The sequence below is a fragment of the Neodiprion virginianus genome, chromosome 6, assembly GCF_021901495.1.
Source record: "Neodiprion virginianus isolate iyNeoVirg1 chromosome 6, iyNeoVirg1.1, whole genome shotgun sequence".
Classification (NCBI taxonomy): Eukaryota; Metazoa; Arthropoda; class Insecta; order Hymenoptera; family Diprionidae; genus Neodiprion; species Neodiprion virginianus.
The window spans coordinates 28,648,175-28,671,682 of record NC_060882.1 but is presented as its reverse complement, the minus strand read 5'-3'; the positions used below and the strand labels follow the sequence as shown (position 1 = coordinate 28,671,682).

At 38.1% G+C, this 23,508-nt stretch overlaps 1 protein-coding gene across 2 annotated transcripts in view; it reads left to right on the top strand.

Moving 5' to 3' along the window:
• LOC124307485 (formin-J-like) overlaps positions 1-22,406 on the top strand; it is a 91,022-nt gene extending 68,616 nt beyond the window's left edge. For both annotated transcript variants that reach the window (XM_046769165.1, XM_046769164.1), the window contains exons 3-7: positions 15,056-15,557; positions 17,444-17,716; positions 18,666-18,816; positions 18,955-19,174; positions 19,261-22,406. In XM_046769165.1, coding sequence (XP_046625121.1) covers positions 15,056-15,557; positions 17,444-17,716; positions 18,666-18,816; positions 18,955-19,174; positions 19,261-21,453 — 3,339 coding nt within the window. In that variant the 3' untranslated portion in view covers positions 21,454-22,406. The remainder of the gene's footprint in view (positions 1-15,055; positions 15,558-17,443; positions 17,717-18,665; positions 18,817-18,954; positions 19,175-19,260) is intronic.
• Positions 22,407-23,508: the final 1,102 nt, after the last annotated feature.

Sequence of the window (23,508 nt, the reverse complement as noted above, 5' to 3'; positions counted from 1 at the left end):
TTCCCGACTTTCGAGTAATACCCGAGAGAGAGAGAGAGAGAGGAAAAGAGTAAGAGAAATAGAGAGTCAGTCGGAGGAAGGGAGGAGAGGTGGAGTAAAGATTTATGTCGGCGATGCGAGGAGCAAAAGGGAGTTTGGGTTTTGATTTGGATTCGGGTATCGACCCGAGGATCGAATTATAGTCGTCGTCTTGTATACACATATATTCCCGTTTTCTGCTGCAGTAAAAGCTTCATTTTATTGGAATGCCTCGCGACGTACGTATAATGGATATGTATGCACAATAAATATACACGTACTTCCAAGATCTGTCTTGCATAAAATCCGTTTCTTTTTTTTTTTTTTTTTTTTCACGTATAACCGAAAAGTAATTATTAAATACAATAATTGGAACACTATAGACAATGACGCTAGTTTTCTACCGATGTACAAATATGTGTTACGCACAGTTGTATTTTACATATATTTTAACTACTCGTCCGCATGTGTCGTGCGGTTTAACCTGACCGTAAAAATAACTTCTCGACCTCTGCTGAGATAGGATAAATATATGTATACTGTACAACATGTCCTACGAGTTTGAATTTAGGGATATATGTACAGACACCGACGATTTTCCGCCGTGGCACCACCTAAAAAGTTTGTTCGGTTCGAAAGAAAGATTTTTATAAAAATATAAGCGTTCCACTTGATTTTCACTGTTTTTTCACATTTTTACCGAATTTTTGAAGAAACACGTTGCGTCACTTCAATTATTATTTCATTCCTGACATTTATATTCGACCCAAAGATCACGATCCGTAACACAACGACGTATCAACCGGAAATCTTATTCAACTAAATCAAAAGTTCATATTAAATTGTAACTATTTTACGAGATTAAATTAATAATGAAAAAGTCCTCAGATGCACTTTTCAAACATCAACTGGATATTTAACATTACAAGCGTGGGTTTTCTTAGTGACGTGAATTCGTGTTACGACTGATGTAAGCAATGAAGAAAAAAAAAAAATTGTTAATCACGATTCTGCATAAATTTTAAAATAATTTATAAAAAGTGAAAAATCAACTGAACGTGATCTTCCATATAACGTGGAACGCTCGTTATTTTGCAAGAACCTTTCTTTTAACTCAAACAAACTTTTTAGGGGTTGCCATGGTAGAAAGTCGCAAATTATATCTTCCCGAAACACCTTGATATATATATATATATCTCTATATTCGCAAATGCAAAAGTTGTTTCATAAACAAACGCTTGTTAACCACATTAAATTTCGATAAATCGTCTCCGAGGAGTCTAGATAAGATTTTCTACACCCGTTGCGCAAATGGCTGAGAATGAGCTGCATCGGAGCAATATTATTGCAGACTTCCGGTCCTAACAGTCGCCTAAACCGAGCAATCCCGCCCTTGAATGGCGGCTGTGGAGGAACCGGGGTCAAGGGTCACAAAGGGCGGGAGATGAAAGTTGTTTATTCCTCACTTATCCCCGTATCGTGTAAAAGATTTCGTATTATCGAAACGCTGCTTACCTATCATCGTTCTTCCAACGATTTTATGTAATAATGGAATTTAATAAACCGCGATCTGTGAAAAGCCTGGACCGCATTTTCATGTTCAAGCTCCGAATTGTCCAGCGTTGGATTTATGTTTAAAGAAACGAAGGGGGGGAAAAGGAAACGGCAGAGAAAAAATTAAATTACCAACGACGATGTCGAATTGGAATTAGACGCACGATCAGCATCCATCCACCTTTCGACGAATCTGGTCTTATAATATTTAGGAATTTTAACAGGAGCAACTGCACTGCGTGTTCGTATAATTGAATAAGTTTAAACCGAATTAAGGTCAACCTGCAGAGATATCATCCCACTTCTCTGCCTCCCTCCCTTTCTCCGTTTTTTCACCCCTCGTTTCTCCGACGGTCTGTGCAGGCTTAGTCCAATTTCGAACTTAAAATTTAGGAGTTTACATATATATAATTGGTATCTTTCGTAGAACGCGGAATGTCGCAGAGATTTATTACAATTTTATCGCTATTCTTTGGTTGTAGTTTGTTTGTTGATTCGTTTCAATTTATTCCTTATTTTCACCGTGTTCAAACAACTTCATCGTTCTCGGTCGGTTTACCTGGTCTGGTAATGAATTCTCTTTCATATTCGCGCATCTCGCATCCAACAATTAAACAAATCATACATGTGTATGTGTAATACTTAATCGTCGGCGTTCTACGTGTCTAATTACTATCATTATTACTATCCGCGGTACAAGGTGAAGTAAGAAAAAAAAAAATTGAAATTAATGAAAAATGAAGCAGATGAAGCACAGATGACGTGGCGTATTAGGATGAGGGAAAAAGTCGTCGTCAGGGTTGCTCACGATCCTTCCTCTATTGTGTATTACAAAGCTTCCGGAGGTCTGTTTTACCCACGTGTACTTGAATAATACACAGTACACTTACAATTAGTTACAATTGCCGCATCTCTTGCACCTCGGCTTGAGCGTCACTGCGTCAAGTTTAATGCTTTGTGCTGCAGGAATAGCTGCTGCTGCTGCTGCTTGCTGGTGCTTCTCTGCCTCTGTGTACGGCTATGTATTTATCAGTGTATGTACGCTTATGTGTCGAGGGTCGGCCCTCTCTCTCTCTCTCTCTCTCTCCCTCTCTCCCTCTCACCCTCTCACCCTCTCTAAACGCGTGTGCGTAGCGCGGGGAATTATCTATGAGCAAAGTTTTGAGCCGGTGTTGATGCGTGTGCGAGCAGCCCTCTGCACGTTAATAATCACCATCTTATACCTTACGGCTTACACCGTGACCATTACTCCGGGTATAGTCCGTGCCTGCCTCTTGTTATTGTTACCTCACCCTCGAAGCTGCTAATTCGACCATTTTCGATCCATTTACACGTACGTGTAATTATTATTGTTATTTAGTATATATATATATATATATATATATATATATATATATATATATATATATATATATATATATATATATATATTATATGTATAATAACGTCGCTCAGTAAATAACAATTGTATATAGGTATGAAAAAGTTGTGCAGTTTCACGGATGTTATTGAATTATACGCAAATTCTCTTGTCTCGTAGATTCATGCATTTTTCATCAATAAAAATATATCCCGTCAGGCATTTATATACATATATTGTATTGGCCGTTGAAAAAAATGTTTATCCGCAAATTTGAAAAAATCTTAAGGATGTTATTCGCCCTTCTATTCATCTATTATACATGTATTTATATAATGCCGGTCAGCCCGAATGTATATAAATAAGTATGTGATTAATTTTCCAATCTGTTTCTCATCGCGCTGTAGTTGTAATTGCCATTATTATTATTATTATTATTATTATTATTGTTGCTATTTTATTCTCGTTGATGTCATGATTGTTATTATCATCATAGACCGAGTGTGTATATAACACATGGGTTCGAAACTCGTCATCGGTATATATATCCATACAGTAAACGTATGTCATGCAACGTAGATATTTGTGTGTGTGTCCGTGTATTTCGTTGCCGCTGTTGAGCAGGATTTTCACGCACTGCAAATTTCACCCGACTATTTACATTTAAACACCCGTGTTCGCATGCTTGCAGCTGCCGATATATCTTTATGTATTACATATACGTTGGGTTTTATTATACTTGTACGCCTGTAAGTACATAACCGCGTATCGCTTAATTTCAGTACGTACATACATATTATCGGATTTTTGCGGATTGCTACGAAGCTGCGACACACATGTACAGGTACGTGTGTGATAAATGGTCGGAAAGAGATTCTTAAAAAAATAAAAATTAAAAAAATAAAAAAACGTAAAATTGATCGATTGACGCGGTTATTTCTCCGCACCGTCGTTATACCGTAACTAATTCGTTATCAATTTTGGAATAACAAATTATCCAAGGTGTAAAGGTGAGCGTGCATGTGTGTGTACGATGTGTGTCATAAATGCGATTAATTCAATCGTAATAAATATATATATGTACATATACAGTGTATTCCTTGTTCACGAAGATCGTGAATTTTCGGTGATGCGAAGAAGAATTCCCTCGCGTAGATCTAGGTTCACGTTTGAATGGGGAAAAGTAGTTTTAAAGTCCTCTTCCACCCTTGCATATATATATCACATACACGTGGTATGTATAACGCCGCGTTTCTTTTTCTTATTGGAAATGGAAAGTCAATAGAAAACCATTGGCGTAAGCGTCGCTTAATTCGCCTCTTCCTTTTCCACGGAAAATACATTAATTTTCACCTTTCGATGTGGAATAGATTTAACGGGAATGAAATTGAATTGGAATGTATTATTCGATCTCTTGTACGACGATTTGGCGTTATTACGCCATTGCGAACAGCCAGCTGATGATATACGAGGAACGAACGAACGAACGAGAAACTTGGTATAACTAAATTATACAACCTAACGCGTGTCTATCTACAATATCATGAAATCGCGTAGAGGAGAATTGTAGAATCAAGCGAACCACAAACTAACGCGATTTCTAGATAAGAAATTATTATTTTTTTTTTTTTTTTCACTCTACAACCCTTACACATACCCTTAGACGACAATCTATTTCGATATGTCAGGTTAATCTGGGATACAAGTAATTCAGAATTAAACAAACCGCCTGCGAGTTACAAAACACACACCATATGCGATATAACTAGAATATTATGTACATTGTGTAGAGATATATAAGTATACGTATGTATATTTTACAGACCGTGTAATATATTTCATATATATATATATATATATATGTATAGTACGGGCGTGCAGCAGGCATCTGATCAATAAACGCGATTTTAGGTACATGTATATAACGTATCCGATTTAGTTTTTTCGAGCGCGGCGTCCAGACCGCTTTTTCTCGGCTGCTTGTTCTCCTATTTTACTTATCAAATTCGTTTCTTCTTTCTCTTTCTCTTCTCATTTCCTCAGATTTTCCTCGCCTTTCACCACATCGTCCACCTTCCTATACTTTCTCTCCTTCTTCTTTGCCTTCGTATAAATATTATGCATACGCACACTCGACCCTCGATTTCTTCATCGAATCTCCTCTCTATGTTTCCATCTATTTTTATCCTTTACATACACATAATTAATTATACCTCCGATCGCATGCGGAGACCACGCTATGCACACGCACATTCATAAAGGTACGCGTGTCGTGAAATATGTATATATTTATGTGTGCGTGTGTGTGTATATATACATACCCTATATTCATGTGTATACATATGTCATATATATATATATATATGAATACACGTGCGAATTAATAGTTCAAGTGTATAAAAGTTGTTGTTATATATATTAAGGTATAATGAAAATATATCAACGGTGTATTCTTCCACCCTTGAATCACCGCGCTTACTATAAATATATATTACCCACGCATATACATGTATACGCGTGATATAGGTACATATGTAATACGGCCATGTAAGAGGCAGATAGAGCGGTAGGTATAAGGTTAGGTATAAGGTATTCGCCAGCGTGCGTGTATATCAATTTTAACTTTCCGCTTTATGGAAACTTTTTCCTCCTCCTCCTCCTCCTCTCCTCCTCCTCCTCCTCCTCCTCCTCCTCCTCCGTCATCCCCGCCCCTTCACCCTCGCCGCTCTCCACTCTTCTTCTTCTCCACCTCCACCTCCACCTCCACCCCTTTCAGATCCCCCTTGCCGCCCTGTTTCCCCTCGGGATCCGATCGATGTTACGCCAACTAATAACTCCGGATGCGTGATGCGGGTATTCAACCGTGTGATAAGGAAGCGGAACGAAAATGATAACGAATTATTAACCCGTACGAATGTTCAATTGCACTGTAGAGTATAATTATAAAACAATTCGACATTTCCCAATTATTGCCATGAATATTTTTCCTCTTTGTTTTTTTCCTTTACATTGCATTTTCTACAATACCTTTATACTAATAATAATAATAATAATAATAATAGCAATAATGGTAATAACAATAGAAAATACGCGGAAAATAAGTTTTTCAATCTGTAGTTGAATAATTCACAAGACGTCGGCGAGTTACAAATTCTTATTTTTTTTTTTTTTTTTGCATCGCCCCGTGAAATATTTCCGTTGTTTCACATCCTTGGTTATGTATTTTCATTTCTATTAAGTGAAATGAGTTCTTGGAATAACATTACCGATATTGCACGCCTTGGATGGCGATATTGAATTTTCGTAGAACGTTCTCGCCGAGTTGCTACTAATAATGAAAACGATAATAATATTATACGTATAAAATATAGAATGACGTTAATTCACGGTGCACGTTAATCCAGCGTGTATTTACGTGTATAAATACGCACACAAAGTTTGTCGACTATAATATACGTATACATATAATATCAAAATTTAATTATAATTCCTTGTACGTTATTACTATTATTATTATTGTTATTATTATTATTATTAATATGTAGGTATAATGTAACGGGAGGAAGAATTTGCGTTGGCTGACCGCGAGGTAAAATTGGTACGTTGAAATTAGTTTTTTTTTTTTTTTATTTCTACGGTATACGTATATGTCGCGTCACGCAGGTAATTTGCTGCAGTGATAACACAACTAAGCCTGCACGATTTACGCAACGAGTATGAAATTTTCCGAGCGATTTTCTTTCTTTCTTTGATATATTCGTTCTTATTTCCTTTATGCTTTCTACTGTAATAATTTTCTCTTCTACTTTTCACTTCGATCGGTAACTTTCGTTTTATACACGGTCAGTGAATTTTTCGCCAAGTAGGAAAATTTTAACACAGGGCTAACTGACAATCGGAGAGAGAAATGAAAGATAGTAATAACGATAAAAATTGTCGATTATTACACTCGGCATTCATTTTATTCCATACTGACGTATCGTTTGATAATTGTAATAAATTTTTTTTTTCCCATCGCTGATACACATATCTGATAAAAAATTTTGCGGAACGTTGAGCTGCGGACAGGCGGCGTATTTTTATTCGCGAAAGGTTAAGTTACGTTCAGTCGCAGTTGCGTGTATACATAAAATACTACAGTTGAGTGCGCGCACCGTCTCTTTGTGCAGGTATGTATAATAGTCGCGTATAGTTCGAGCCACTTCGAGTTTCAGGTTTAAACAAACAAACAGACGAGAGAAACCAAAAGGAACAACGGGGGAGAAAAAGCGAATTAAAAATGCAAAACCGGTATGCAATAAGAACGAAGACCAGAATTCCTTCGGAGCCGTGTAGATGCATTATACGTATACATGTATATACATGTGTGTATGTAGATGCACGTATATCAACGCGTGCCGATTGACACGTCAGTCAGCTGACTCGGCAAAGTAGACATATCGTGAGCATGTATGGTATAATATGTACGAGTTTACATCGAGGACAATTATTCGTAGGTACGCGGAGCGGCGGAATTTTGTAAAGAAACGACGATTTATAACAAAGAGTTTACGTATAACAATCTTTTTAATATTCAAATTAAAGGTTGAATTGAAATTTAACGTTAGAATGAAAACGTACGTTTTCTCATTAAAGATCCTCGGGAGTTATTCGTGGAAGTGTGGGTTTTTCTCTCTTTTTTTTATTTTTTTTTGGTTTTTTTTTCTTTAAATCTTCGTTCAATATGTACATATATATATATAGGTATACATGTATACGTATACGTGTATATATGTATATATTTATATATTATACCCACGTGAAATCCGCTCGGGTATATAATCCGTAATTAAGAGAAGAATTCGACGGGCCTGTAATATCTCGGGTGAAATGAAAACGAGAGAAGAGAAGAAGGGAAATAAAAGGAATTAAGGAAAATGGGTGGGGGGAATAAACCCTCCCCTTCGTTTATAGGTATAGGTAGACGTACGTGTACGTAAAACGTACGCATCGTCGTAGAAATAATTGAACATTTTTATTTTCGTTCCAACAGTTACCCTCTGTATATCATTATATTATACAAGTATACGTTGCGTATACGTGTGCGTATATTTTTGTGCGCCTCATAATCAGTAAAATACTACAAGCGCATACAAGAGGGTAATAATAATCAAGAGGACTCGGGCGAGTCTCGCGCCTGCCTCGAAGTAGGTATTATATACATATACATATATGTATATATGTATAATAAATATTTGCTCCTTTCTTTCTTTCTTTCCTTTCATCTCCTAATATTCCATTTTTTTTTTTTGGTTTTTTTTTACAATTATTCTTATTCCTCGCATACATAGTCACACACGCGCGCACACACACACACACACGAGTCTTCGGCCAGAGATATGTATGCCTCGGCGATAGTTGCCGAATGAAAAATAAAAGAAATTGAAAAAACAAGGGAAAAAAATTTAAAAAAAAAAAAGACGGCGTCGAAAGAGAGAGAATAAGAGAGAGAGACAGAGAGAGAGAGAGAGAGAGAGACGCGTTTGTCGTTTTGCGTCAATATTGCACTACACGAGACTTACGATATGTATATATATATATGTATTAACTTTGCGGAATGCGCTGCTTGTAACTTCTACATATGCTACTGATATCCATGTGCAATTTACTTGAAATTTATCCGGTTGTGCCGCCAGTCTTATGGGGTTCAGGATTTCTCACGTCGGGAATGACGATGCGGGGCGTAATATCGTTTTTACCATTGAATGTTTATATTTTGTCTTTCTATTTGTCCGTGAAACTGTGACACCTTTACACTTCTTTCCCTATATTTATATAAACTGATAATTAGTCCGTGGTGTGTGTGTGTGTTTTGCGTTAATTTTGCATCTTGTACAAGGTAGAGGAAACAAAATATACGAGATAATAGAATGGTAAACTAACAGGTACTCACGATACACTACCCGAAGCTATTGTACTTATTGTTAGCGATAATACGGTGATTATCGGTACCTATATTGCCGCTGCACGAACGCAGATAATTAATGGAAGAATTACGATGCGGCCTTTGAGATCATTTCTGTTCTTAAAACTTTATGCGACGAGAGCTTCTTGTTGTCAATTTTTCGTCGAATTAATTATTGTCGTTATTATTATCATTATTGTTGTTGTTGTTGTTGTTGTTACTATTATTATTTTTATTATTATGCACAGTTTGGATTCGGGAGAAAGAGAGAAAAGGAATTTCGATGCTCTCTTTGTCGTCAATATATGTATAATACAATTATTTAACGATGCAATAATGGCGCGACTGCATCGCAGCAGCTATTCGGGATACTTTCGTTTATACGCCAATATTATTATGCTTCACCTTTGTTATCGATCACTGTAATCCAACGAACATACATAAATGCCCGGCAAACCTACACCAGCGACTGTACGAGTTCAATTTCGCCAACACTCTCTCTCTCTCTCTCTCTCTATATATATACACACACACACATATATATATAATATATATATATATATATATATATATATATATATATCCATAGATCATAGACGTATATACAACGCGCCCATACACACGTACACGGCTATAGGTATATATCGTATGTACGATCGTGATTGTGAAATTTCATTGATTTACTAAATATACCGCATCGCCAGTGCAACAGCAAGCACAACAGCACGCTGTAGAAAATCTGACGATAACAAAGTTGGTAAAGATTAATTGTAAGGAAAAATGAAAATATTTTTCATCACTCTTATTTTTAAACTCTACCGAATGCTTCTGACCAAGTACAATCAAGCTAGTTTTCAGCAAAAAGTCAAGGCAATACCAAAACTGCGAAATAACGATCTTATCTTAAAAACGCATCGCTTGTATACGTTATTAACGTTACGAAATTCGGCCTCGTGATACCTGAAATTAATACGAAAATCATACGGATTGTAATCTTATATTTTAAATTAATTCTTGTATCTTTTCGTTGTTTTTTTTTTTTCCTTCTCTTTTCAATTATTATTATGATTATTATTTTCTCGTTCGTTCTTTTCCATTCGAATTCACGATCTGTACAAAAGTCGGAAATTCGCACAAACCTTTTTCCCATTTTTTCGTTCCATACGCACACGAAGTTTCTCTTTATAGGATGCAACTCTCGCATATATATGTGTGTGTGTGTGTGTGTGTGTGTGTGCGCGTAGGTGTATATTTGCCCGAAGACGCGAGCTCTCCCCTCCATTTCATTCTACGCTGCCGCAGATACTCCCGGGTTTAATCTAACAATGATTTATATCTAACAGCCGGGGATCTCAACTTCGTTAGTGCGGAAACGGAATAATCGATCCTTTCTTTCGTTGTTTGATTTCCCGCTTCTTCTCGCCTCCGTCGAGGTTACAGGTCGTATGGTTTTTCTTTTTGCAAACCACAAAAAAAAAATTTAAATTTCACTATTTAAATTTCGTCATCCGAAGACACGGATAAAATTTTTTGTCGATGCTGTAATAGTCGACTTTGAATGCTGAGAGCCACTGCCGTGTGAGACGTTGGTAAGCTTGTGTGGGAAATGCATATACATTCGTAGGTATGTAACTAACTACACTTTACGTGCAAGGAAGAGAAGGAAACGAAGCGTATCGCGTATACATGCATCCTTGTACATACGGTGCATGCCCACCTTTACGAAGGCGACTCAAGAACCGAGCAAACCTTCGTACATATGCACAGATAATTAAACAGATTTATAATGCGTGCGTACGAATTTGTGCATTTATACCGATAATTATATACACGAGTTGTACAGTCGATGTTGTTCCTCTCCTCGTTGTCGGTTTCTTTTTTTTTTTACTATCTTTTTTATATCCTTTTTTTGCCGTATAATTACATCCACAGTTTTGTCGACCCATTTATCTCGCGCATTATTAGTAACGTGATTATTTGTTATTTTGTTTGTTTTTTTTTTTTTTTTTTTAACGCTTTACAACTTTTCATTCTATATCTGTATGTGAATATGTAGTCCAGTATACTTTATATTATTTGTATACATAATTGATCAGCTCTTTTTTAAATTATTTCCAATCGCGTTTCACGTACAACGTCAAGAGCCAAGTTATAATATTATATATCGACGTTTTTAAATATATTTTTATACGTTTATACATTGTATACACGTCTAGTCCATGTACTTTATATACGTGTATATGTAAAACGTACATGCGTTGCGCCACAGTTGAGTGATTAATGCAACGAAGTTATAACGCAGCGTTCGCATATATTATAATGATAATCGGAACCTGTGCAGTATATGTACGTGCAGCAGTAAGGTATTTCAAAATGTTCGCGTGACGTTTTCAGCGTTATTACGTATTAGGTATACCTATTCATTTGCAATCGTTTTTATTTCCCCTTTTTTATTTGTAATATTATTATTAAATACAGGTTATACGATAATAATTCTATCACGATGTGTGTATATAAATTTATCAAAACATCTTACCAATTTAAAGAGGATGAATAAAATTTCGATGAAACTTACCGCGTGGTTGTAAAGCTTATGTAATATCATCGGCGTTCGGTGCATAATTGAAGCTTAGTCGATAATAATCGCGGCAAGGGGTAGGGGAGGAGGGGGACAGGCGTTTATGAATATTGATATTGATGGTTTTGCCGATTACCCATCTCGTGTATTTACACATCGAATATCTTTTCCTCGACGACGGCGTCTACGAAAATTAAATTTCTTTCTTTCTCTCTCTCTCTCTCTCTCTCTCTATCTCGAAGCGTTCTCTATTATTTTCCACAGGTCGGTTGTTTTTTTTTTTAATTTTATTTATTTATTTTTTATTTTTTATTTTTTCTTCTCTTCTTCCGTACTATTAAAAAAACATAGCGTTATACGTTACATGTACGATAAAAATTAGACGCAAGACAGAAATTTCACATTACTGTACATACTTATATCACGTTGTAAAAAATTGTCAACGTTTCGTTTGTACGTATCGTATGCCGTATATTATTATTGTTGTTGTTGTTGTTGTTGTATACAAAGTATATATACATATGTAGGTGTATTTGTCCATACAGCTATACCGTAGGGATGATTGCCGCCTTGCAGCATCGGTGGTAACAGATTGAAAATGTATTCCGGTGTTGCCATGGCGACCCTTTCACACCCCCGCGTTCATTCCCTCGACGCCCCGACCAAACACACATCGATAACCTATCAATTCACAAACACTATTAACCAGTGGCCAAATGTGTCATTTAATCTATGCATACGTATGTACCCATGTGCGTATAAACACGGTTGCACCGCGTCGCCGTCGGGTTAGTAGATATTATACACATTCCATTGCCGACGGTATATAAACGCTATGCGGTATTGTTATCATCGTTGCATACGTACGCGTATAATACGTATGTTATATCCACGTACACACGCATGTGTAACGGTATGTGTCCGTACATAGATGCCTAGTTCGAAATTGCGAACGAACCGCTTTTGCCTTTATTGCGCTATGCGATGTACATTGTATGCATGCGTAATACACGCACACGCACACTCGCGCGCACAGAGGGAGAGAGAGAGAGAGAGCGAGAGAAGGGTGGGGGCAAAGACGTGTAACATATAGGTGCGTACATATTATACCCGACTACCTATAAATGCACGGCGAATATCTCTCTGGGATTTACACACGCGGCACCTGCAGCTGCTGCATTGTGGGCGATATTTTGTCCGACTGGATTAGATTGTATGTAACAGTACCATTAGTAATAATAATTGTAACAGAAACAGCAACAATAACAATAATAATAATAATAATATAAATTCTGAGGAAGCAACGCGTACTGGGAATAAATTGTGCAAGATTTTGAAAATATACTACATGTAGGGTATGTTGTCGAACTCGTAAAAGAAAAGGAAGTGGAAATTGATATGTTCGATTACTCATTGTCACCTGATCAGGACTATATACGTGCATGCGTACATATTAATTGTAAGTTGAGTGAGGGTGTTAATAATAATTTCTTCGATTTTTGCTCGCCGTAACATTTGGTATGCAGTATAAATCATTGTCACGTATGTTCCCGTATACTAGTTGCGTATCAAAGGCGTTCTATATTTATATGTAATTAATATGCCTATGTGTACGACTTAGAGAATACATTTGGCGACCCACAAACAATGTGTGTACGTATGTGTTCCGTACTTTCTTATACACGAGCATAATATATGCTCGGTGCTGTAAAAATATTCTACATATATCTGGTATACGTAGGTAATTTATAATGGAAATCGGCTTTTTGTATAATATTATCCTCTCCGGATGCACAGTGCAGACACGTAATTGAAGAGGTGACAATTTCCTTGCACGCGAATTCCTGCTCCCCTTTAATTAATTATCGATTAATATCGATAATAGTTACATGGATGTTTATGTAATTTAGCCATTTTTAACAGTCACATGCTCGGCTATTTTTTATATATTAAATACATGCGTTTATATAATACACACACACACACACACACATTATTTCATACATATATATATAATCGAATATATAGTCGAATTAATGTGTGTATGTATTATATAAAAGCTACGGTCAGGTAGAACGCCCGGGGGAAAGAAAGAGGGGTTGAAAGGGGTTCGGTATACGCGTACATACAGCAGAGAGAAACACAGGGTTGAAAAGAGAGGAAAATAGAAGTGGAAATGGTATGGGGGAATGTGGGAGGACGAGAACGCGTGTGCATGAAAAGTTAAAAGGAAAACGGCAGAACGCCGCGTATCCGAGATGGGATGGACGGGGTTGGCGGCTCGGGAAGCCGCCGGTATCTCCACGTCGTTGAAAAGAAACCAGAAGATCGGATAACTGACGCCGAGTAACAAAGCGGTGGAAATAAAAATCAGAATATGTACACGCGTTCGAAGGCGAGAAGGTATTAATTATTTGTCAGAATCCTCGAAATTTTGCAGGACAAGAAACAATAAAAAGAAAAGAGAAAAAAAACACCTCGCAAAACTATATTAATAAGCATTCGTTTTTATTACGAAAATTACGTTATTAGGGTGAATTGAGGAAGAATTATAAAAATTAATACTTTTGTTTGTAAGTAACACTAACGATGAATTTTTTTTTCCTCATTTGTCTTTTTCTTCTCAATTTCGTTGGTCTTTTATTCGCCGAAAGAGGTTCTGTAAGGTTTATAACACTTGCTCCAAGGACGATATCTTTCTTATGCTATATCGATTTAGTCCGGGAGGTCGACGAAAGTTGCGGGAAAGCGGGAGGAGTAAGAAGAACTGAGGAGAGACGGAGAATGAGGATATGGGGGTTGATTCAGGGCACGGAGGGGAATCCCCTAAGAAGAGGGTGAAAAATTGTCGAAAAGTTTTCCCTCCCTGAGAGCTATAAATTAATCATATATAACGAGGCTCTGCGGTACCGGAGCTGTAAGGAAGGGATGATCGCTTACTTACCTTAAACTCCAGTTTTATTTATTTATTGTTTCTTTCATCCTCCCTTTTGTAATCAAAGTTCAATGCTTTAGTTATCTCAACTCGTTCTCAGAATTTTAAGTATAGACATTGAAACACGCTGTTCCCACCGAGGTTCCAACGTTCAAATAACAGATTTGATTTTCCCTAACCCATTAACAAATAACAAATTCAATTTTCTATCGTTCTCCGGACTTCTCAGCTCGTGAGGTTCGATCTTATCAGTCGTGATTCGTTCGTTACTTTAGCGCAAGTATTCCTCCACCTATTGCCGAATGTGGACAAGTTTACGCGTTCACACGATACTAGCTAGGGTAAAAAGAACTTGCCGATATCATCATCACGTAGGGCTGTAGAGGTCGTTGGAAGCTCGGTCGGCAAAGAAGGTATCGACCGAAGCCTTTTTCCTTGGCTGCAGGTACCTGTAACACCGTTATTCGGGCTGAATTTCGGAAGATTAATTTAATTTTGCTGCTGGAAAATAAACAAATTGGAACGAAGAAAATCTATATCTGGTACACTTTTCGTCTTCTTTATCCGTCTGCTTCATTTCGATGAATCTAAATATTGTATATTATAATAGAAATTTTTTATATACAATTAAACTAAGGAATGTAAATTTGATTTGTGTTTTTTCAGGACGAGGTGCTGACAATATCGGAGAAGGTCGTGGTCCGGGTGAACGATTTGGTCACGTGGTTGTCCCCGTCCTTGGAATGGTCCTGGGGACGGGAAGTCGTCTCGCCTCCGGGTTCGACGACGTCGTCGTCGCGGGAGACGAGTCCTCGGAAGGAGGACAACGCGCCGTTACCCCAAGTCCTGACGGACCCGGGCATAGACTTCTCGGACGTCGAGAAGCAGCAGAAGGAGTACGAGAGCAGCCTTTACGGTAACCACGGGAAGAACCCCGACGACGAGCAACCCGCCCAGACCCGCGTCGTCGTCCTTTCCTACCCCAGATACTGCAGGTATCGGGCCCTTCTTCGTCGACTCGAGGGTGCCGAGCCTTCCTGGCTCTGCTCTCCCGTCGCCGCAGCTCTCGGAGGGTTCACCGCTCTCCCCGGTACCAGAGTTCTCTTCTGCAGGGACACCTTCGACTACCCCGACCTCGAGACCCACGAGCTACTCTGCAATCACTTGGGTAAGCGCATCGATCGGGAGATTAAGTCGTCGATTTGACAGTCGTGAAGAAAATTTTTAATCGCTGTCGCTCTGCAATTACTGGAATAATATTCTTTTATATAACGAGGAATTCGTAGAGCTTGCTGAGGTCATTGCGAGTCACTTGTATAACTATAATCTACGGTATAAATTTTTTTTGATATACTGTGATTCTGTGCGATACGAAATCACATTTGCGATGTAGAAGTCGATGAGTTGGTTAAAATCGATTTTAACGAATCGAAAGGATTCATTGATTGATTTTCAAGCCCACGGTCTCTCTAAAGTCAATTTCCATTGTACCCGATTTATTTATCCCACGTTACTTTGTTTTATTTTATTTTTCATTTTCCTACGTTTCTCTATCGCCATAAGGGTTCAATTGTCCCACGGTGTAACAAACTCGACGCGACCCAAAACATGGTGACAAAAAATAAAGCAAGCAAAAGAAACAAGAGTACACAGAAAAAAAAAAATACCGACCGACGTTCACCTTTGAAATCTCAAACAGAGTCAAGTTTTACATTGAAGACTGAAAATCTTTGTTTTCGACGGCTGTCGAAAACAGCGCAATCTGTCTGTCTTCATTCAATTCAGGACCCTTTTGTCAATTATATCGGCTATTCGTAATTTGCACTTCTTTGTATAATATATATTATAGTTTTATTATAGAAATCTTCGATGTAACACAATGGAAAGTAAAGCTGTTGCGTATGTGTATGTACATGCATATCAGAGTATAGAGTGCTTGAAAAGATTCGAGAAAATTGTTAGAGAAATTTCCTAAGTATTAGAATGTTGATGAGAGAATTCCTGACTCGTATTAGCAAATTCGCTGTAAATTGAAACTCTCGCAAAGTCGTTATAGAATTCTCATCCCGCGTCGATGATCGACAATATCTTATCCTCTCCTATAAATGCTTGATCGTTATTTCTGGTTCTAATATTGAAAAAGAGCGGCAGAAGCTACAGTTTTATGTTGTGACTAAATATTCGAGTAAAACGACGCCGTGAAAAATGAGTAATATGTAAATGTAGACCGTCGTTCGGCCCGACAAAGTCTTTTACGGAACGTAAACAAAGCGGCGTGGCGTTTTGACGCCTCGTGTTCTGAAGTCGCAAAGGCGGCCCTACGCCTCTATCTCTCCCCCTCCCCCCCTCTTATAGGGCCTTATTTCGGGTGATTTTGATGCCGATCGCCAGGAGTCGAGGAGTAGGAACGGCTAAACCGCGACTCGCGCCCCTTACTCGTCAGTCCACGGCTTGAATTTGGCCGTGATCAAGCCAGGGCGCGCGTTTAGTTGTTTACGCGTGGTCGTCGCTGCATTACACATTGTCGGAGGATAGTAGGAACATGCGTGCCAACTTGACCACGGACAGTTCGAGAAGACGTCGAAAATCGAGGACCAGGAAGGCAGGAACAGTTATCAGTGGATCGCCGATCGTCGATCGTCGATCAAACTAGCAACGCGATGCCGATTTTAATGAGGATATCTTTGCTGGACTATCGCATTACCTATTTCAAAATAATACCCCACTCGTGTAGGTAGAATCGCGTCAAAACGCGTATTATAATGGATTTTACATTCATGTTAATTTGCATACATTGTCGTAACATAACATTCCAATTCGCAACGTCCCGACGTATGTATGTAATTTCATGTACGTACGATGAAAATGCTGCCGGAATTTTTTGCACCGAACATTCTAAACACGCGCATCGCGTGTTGCGATATATGTAGAGAAATGCGGAAATGCGGTTTATAAGCCGAAACAAACGACATTAGGTAACGGCGTAGGTGTGTACTTTTATTTGATATTGTTATACATTTTTTTTGTACCGTTATTTTTCCTCTCGAATTTTAGCGCCCAAGCTGAAAGGGAGGCCTCGAAGAAAACGAAAAAAACGCAGCACGTCACCGGGAGAGTCGAGCAACGAGAGCGAGGCTTCGGTCGCCTCAACCTCGAAGACAGTTTCCGCTAGTATAGTCCCTGGACTGCGACCACCTTCATCCGGGGTGCGAAGAAGCGAACGGAAGGCCAGCGGTGAGGAGAAGAGGTTCATATCTGACGTTCAAACCTTCATGAACTCCCGGGGAACGCCGGTCGGGAAGATGCCGCTGTTAGGATACAAACAAAGTAAGTATCTGCGTAATAATATCCAGGTCCGAATAATCGAACGAATCAAACCCATGATTTAATATTTTTATTAAAGAAAGGAATATTTAATGTAAAATTGATACACATTTGTACACCTATAGACAGGCCTGCGAAACGTGTAATATTTATCGGTATATACATATGTACAGAGAGGCACGCGGCGACGGCCGACGCGACGGTCGACGCCTTTGCGCCCGATTAAATCCGCGTGACCCGCTGAGGTCGTATAAACTTTATTGCTGCTGTCCTGAGTGTGACAAATGCTAATGAATATTAACTCCTTTTCCGTTATTTTCGCACTCCCAACGTTGTAATATTGAAATACCGTTTGAATGTTTATTATTTGAAAGCTTATTGTTTTTATACTTGTCCTTGTTCTTCGTTTTCACTCTTCGTCTCTCTGCTCTTATAGTTAATTATCGTTCTGATCTGTAACTAGTAGAATAATTAATGCCAATCCAATTGATTGTATATTATTGTGAATTTGAAATTACTCGTTAAAGAATGTTGCTGTTTTATAAAATTTAATTTAAAACAAGGGAATGTGTATCTATTACCTGTACACGTCAAGTTGTCGGATTATATGAGTAATACTTTATATCGTTATCATCTCCCGTGCAATAAATTATTCATTGCCGAGCAAAGTTTTGCGGTATATTTATCGAGCAGGCATTTTTTTTTCCTTCCAAGACTAATAACTTGACCACAGAACGTAGGCGTAATCAGAAACAAGGTTTATGTTGATTACACATGCATATAAGCACCTACCCTACCGTACTTCCTGAAACAGATTGTAATAACTTGGAGGATGGAGGAGAAACTTTCAGAAAATAAAATCGTTTCTACTAGTTTGGTGTGGTTGACAAAAAAGAATCAGGAATTTGAATTGAATTTAATCTAATGAGATTTTCTTTCTCTTTTTCAACAGTCGATTTGTTCTTATTTTACACAAAAGTTCGAAATCTGGGCGGATACGAGTCTGTCAGTGCTGGAAGATTGTGGAAGTCGATTTACGACGAAATTGGTGGAAACACAGGATCGACCAGCGCTGCCACCATAACCAGGAGACATTACGAGAGGTAACATAAATTATATGGAACTTTGATGAAAAGAGAATGGTGTTCTTTTGTAAAATGAACATTCAGTATTTGTTAATGTGTAATCGGTGGTTACTGATTCCAATTTTTGTATGTCATGCTTATTGCAAATGCCAACAGGCTGTTATTACCTTTCGAACGGCATCAGCGAGGAGAAGAGATAAAAATCAGACCAGCGCATGGCAGGAGGTCGAAAACTAGTAGCATGTCCGAAGAAGCTGAAGTTAAACAAGAATCAGAATTACCAAGTCCTTCACAAACGACACAAACTTACACGACCACCACGAGTACTCCAACTTCGCCGACAGACACTGCACCTTTGCAGTCAATACTTTCAACGGTAAGTTATAAATTATTTGTTGAATGGACCCATTTAACTTTCAACTTGCATGCAATGCATTAAAAAAAATGTTATTATTCTTACAGCCAATTCTTCCTGGGGAAAAACCGAAGGCAGAAGTTGGAAAAATCTCCTCGCTACGTAGCGTAAGGGTGAAACCTGAACGGCTTAAATCGCTAAATACAATAATAGCAAACACAGTAACACCTAGCAGCCAATCTAGCCAACTACCGAGTCCACCGCCGTCTTCCAACACGCCTGTAACAACGCCCACAACACCGCCTCCGACAACACCGAATGACGGTCAAAGCGTTTTGGAAAGACAGTTAAACAGCCCGTTAATATTTCACCAAGTACCTTCTTCGCCAACACCCCCAAGCCTACCAGTCACCAATGTCAATAGTGCAAATACGAATGCTACGGCGGTCGTGACGCTGACTCCACCACCGGAGAAGGATATAAAAGAACTGAAGCTTGACCCCAAGCAAACGTCCCTGTTGGCACAGGGAAAGGAAAATATACCGGTGTTCGGTGAAAAGACAATAGTCAGCCCAAGATCACCGGAAGTAATTGATCTTGAGACTGAGACAGACTCGAGTAGAGATAAGATTATCATTCCTAGCTTGAAGAAGCGAAAACTCGAGATATTGAGGGAAGGTGGACTCGAAGTAACCGCCGTTGACTTAGAGTCAAGGCCCAGTGTTATTCAAGCGACGATTACACCTGTCGTTGTCCACAATCCTACGATAAAGCCTATAGAAGAAAAGACTGTTAACGCCATTGCTAATCCGATAGTAAATAATTCTAGCACTAAGCTAATCTCAGTTACGGTAACTCCAGACATTAGCCACATGCTACCATCGCCTCAAGATAATCAAAGTTCTCAGCCTTGTGTTCATACCCCACATCAACAGCAGCACCAATACCAACAGCTGCAATCACAGTTGCTTCACCAGCAGCAACAGATACATCCACAACTGCAGCAGCAGCAGCAGCAGCAGCCGCCTAAACAACCTACGAACAACAATACTTCTATGAGCAATAACAATGTTGTCAACAGCAGGGTGATAAATCTTGGGAGTTCCAACAACTCAACGCTGCTACAATTGTACGCTAACGCAAACGTCACTCCCTCGAATAACAATGGGCATATATTCGCGGGTCAACAGCCGCCGAACGGAAGAATACCACCACCGAAAGTGACGCAATCTCGATCAATATTTTCTCACAGTGAGAAAATGGTGTACGGAAATCCCAAGGAAATTTTGATGCCTAATAAGTATCAGCCTGTGCCCGTTATGCTTCCGCAAAATAATGTGGTGAATAATTCGTCGGATGTCTTGGATCTGACTCGACGAGCTCAGGAAAAGCCGGCGTTTTCCAGACCTAGTTTAGAGATTGTTAGAGTTCCGATTGTCCCGAGACCCAATCCGCTCAATTTAGATATAAAGAATACGGAAAAAGCGCAATTGGAAACACCAAAAAAAACTATCAATTATCCGAACATGCTTGACTCGAGAACCATGGTGTCCAACAACCTAGAAATCACGCTAGTTAATCCCAGTCAACAGAAATCTCAGCCTGCGGTGACACAGCAGCAACAACAGCATCAGCACATATCACAGCAGATTCAACATGTAAAGAATAGCATTTCTCCTCAACATAGGAGACAGCAACATGTTAATGGTAAATATCCTCTCAGAAATGAGGCGGTGTCTCCGTACACACCGAGGAAGCCAAATCACATGGTGATACCCAAAATACCTAATATCCCAAACGTACCGAGCCTCAATCATCTAAATAACATTGCTAACTCGCCATACGCTAGAAATACATTGCAACAGCTCGTTGCGGATCGAAGAAACTCCGAAGCACCGAAAGAGCATTGTAGGATAAACGAAAGTGAAAGATGCATGATAAGCCAACAACAGCCGCAGCCACAAACACAGCAACAGCAACATCAGCAGCAGCAACAGCAGCAAGAACAGTGCGAAAGACAAGGAGAAGCGCAGCAAAGACATTCCGCTTCCAATTTCCATCCCTTACCACCTATGCCACCTAATTCCGCTTTTCTCTCACAGTTACCTAATCACGGAAAGTTCTTACCCATGCTAGACCCAATGTATTATTCTGCACTTTATAACGGTGTGTTTCCATTACCGATACATCCGTCAGCAACGTTTTTTCCTCCTGAATTGAGCGCCTATTATAAGGAATTCCTTGATCAACCCGCAAGACTGGCGATGGCAGGACAGCCCACTGTCCCGACATCAAAATAATCCCAGGGATCTCCAAAAGATAGATGCTCTCCTGTTTTGTTGAGAAGAGAGTGAAACTGTACTGTTCTTAAAGAATCCGAGATTTTTTCTCACCTGTGTTTCTTCATTCTTGTTTTGACTTTTTTTTCTAATCCGTATCAATGAATGAAATAACTGCATTGCTCTGCACATCCAAGAGACAGAGCTACAGTTATTGTTCTTTAAAGTGTTTTTTTTTTTATTTTTTATCCAACTCGCGTATGTATTTAATAAGTCAATTTGTTACCCGCGTCATTACTGTAATTAATATTTTTGAACAGAAGAACATTCATTATCGTTTGTAATATGCTTGGTGAAATGATAGTGCAGGGAGGCTTGTTACTGGCGTTGTATTACAAAAGTTTTTCAACACCGACGATAATCAATTCTATGACAAAGATTGCAGTGATCATGTTTCATACAAAAGGTGTGTGAAACGTAAATGACCGCTCTGCGTTACCATGGAATTGATCAATGTGTCAATTGTAGCCAATACCATTTTATTCCTGCAAGGACAGCAGGTGAGAAAAAAATGTAAACTTTTTGAAGATACATGGCTTAGATTAAGCGGTACTGGCTTTGTCCGCCTCTGATCGATCGTGTATAATTCATTCGCCAAGTTTCTTCAATACTTCTGCAATATTTGCATTACAAATGATAGCGAAACACATTTTGATTTCTCTTGCTTTTTGCTAAACAAGATCTGGTTACGAAATTGGATTAAAAAGAAAAAGTAGTTTTTCGTCGAGGTGTATTTTTAGAGTAGTCTGTGATTGGCGGAAATCTAACAAGTTGAATTTATTGTTTTTTTTTTTTGTTAGTTTTTTTTTTTTTTGGTATGTCAGAGTTTAAATAGTGTTTTTCAGTTTAAAAACCCTGTGATAAAAAGGTTGAATGAAGTATTATCAGTAGTTATTCGGCCTTTTTTTCTTGAATGTGTCAGAAAAAAGAGAAATGGCAACTACCGCGAACTATGAAATTTCCACTATTTTATGTTCTTTTCTTTTTTAATTTTTTAACAATTTTCAAACGCGTAATGTGATATGATACAATTGATAACGGTGGCCATAGCCTCCTTTAACAATGCGGAACTCGTGAGGTGCAAGTTTCTCGTTCTTTAATTATTATAATTATTATTATCACTATGATTATTATCATTACAATTGTGTTTAAGTTAGTTGATTTTCAATGTACCGACTAGAGTAGATGTAGAATAGAACTCTAGAATATTGTATGTGTACAAGGTGTAATAGCAGTTAAAACTCTACAAGGAGCATATGTATACTTCAGAATGCTGTAGTTTGTATTGATGAACGTAGACAGTATACATATTATAAATACAATAGCATAATGTATATAATGTATATATGGTATAAATGACGTGTTTTTAAGTTAGTTAAATTCAGCATTATCATTGAATATTATTATTATTAATCAGTTAATTCGTAGTTAATATTATTATTATTATATGAATAAGATTAGTGTATGCATACAATATAAATATGTGTATGTGTGTTTATATATACATATATATATATATATTATATATATATATGTATGTATATATACACACGTATAAATATATTACATACTTGTTGAACAATATATATATATATATATATACGTATAAACATATATATTATCACAATATATTCATCGTATAATTATAATAATTAGTATACATAACGAATATATAAGTATGTCTAATTATTTGAACGTAAGGCGTTTCTTTACGAGTACGGTCCGATTATTAATCGTAACGCAAATTATCACGAACAGATGTTGATAAATGTTTATTTTGAAATCTGTGTCTTTGAAATACTATTGTGAATATTTTTGTGACGATTCTAATGAATTGAAATCGTACCCGGCGGCTCGATTCTTGATATATGGCGATCGGGAACACGATTTCTTGAGAATATATTGGATTTTTTAATGAGATGTTAGAAATGTATAGATGGATTGGTGAAATGGAACGCGGAGTGTACTCGTATTTTGTGCCCTTTACTGCCACGATTTAATAGTAATATCCTGAAG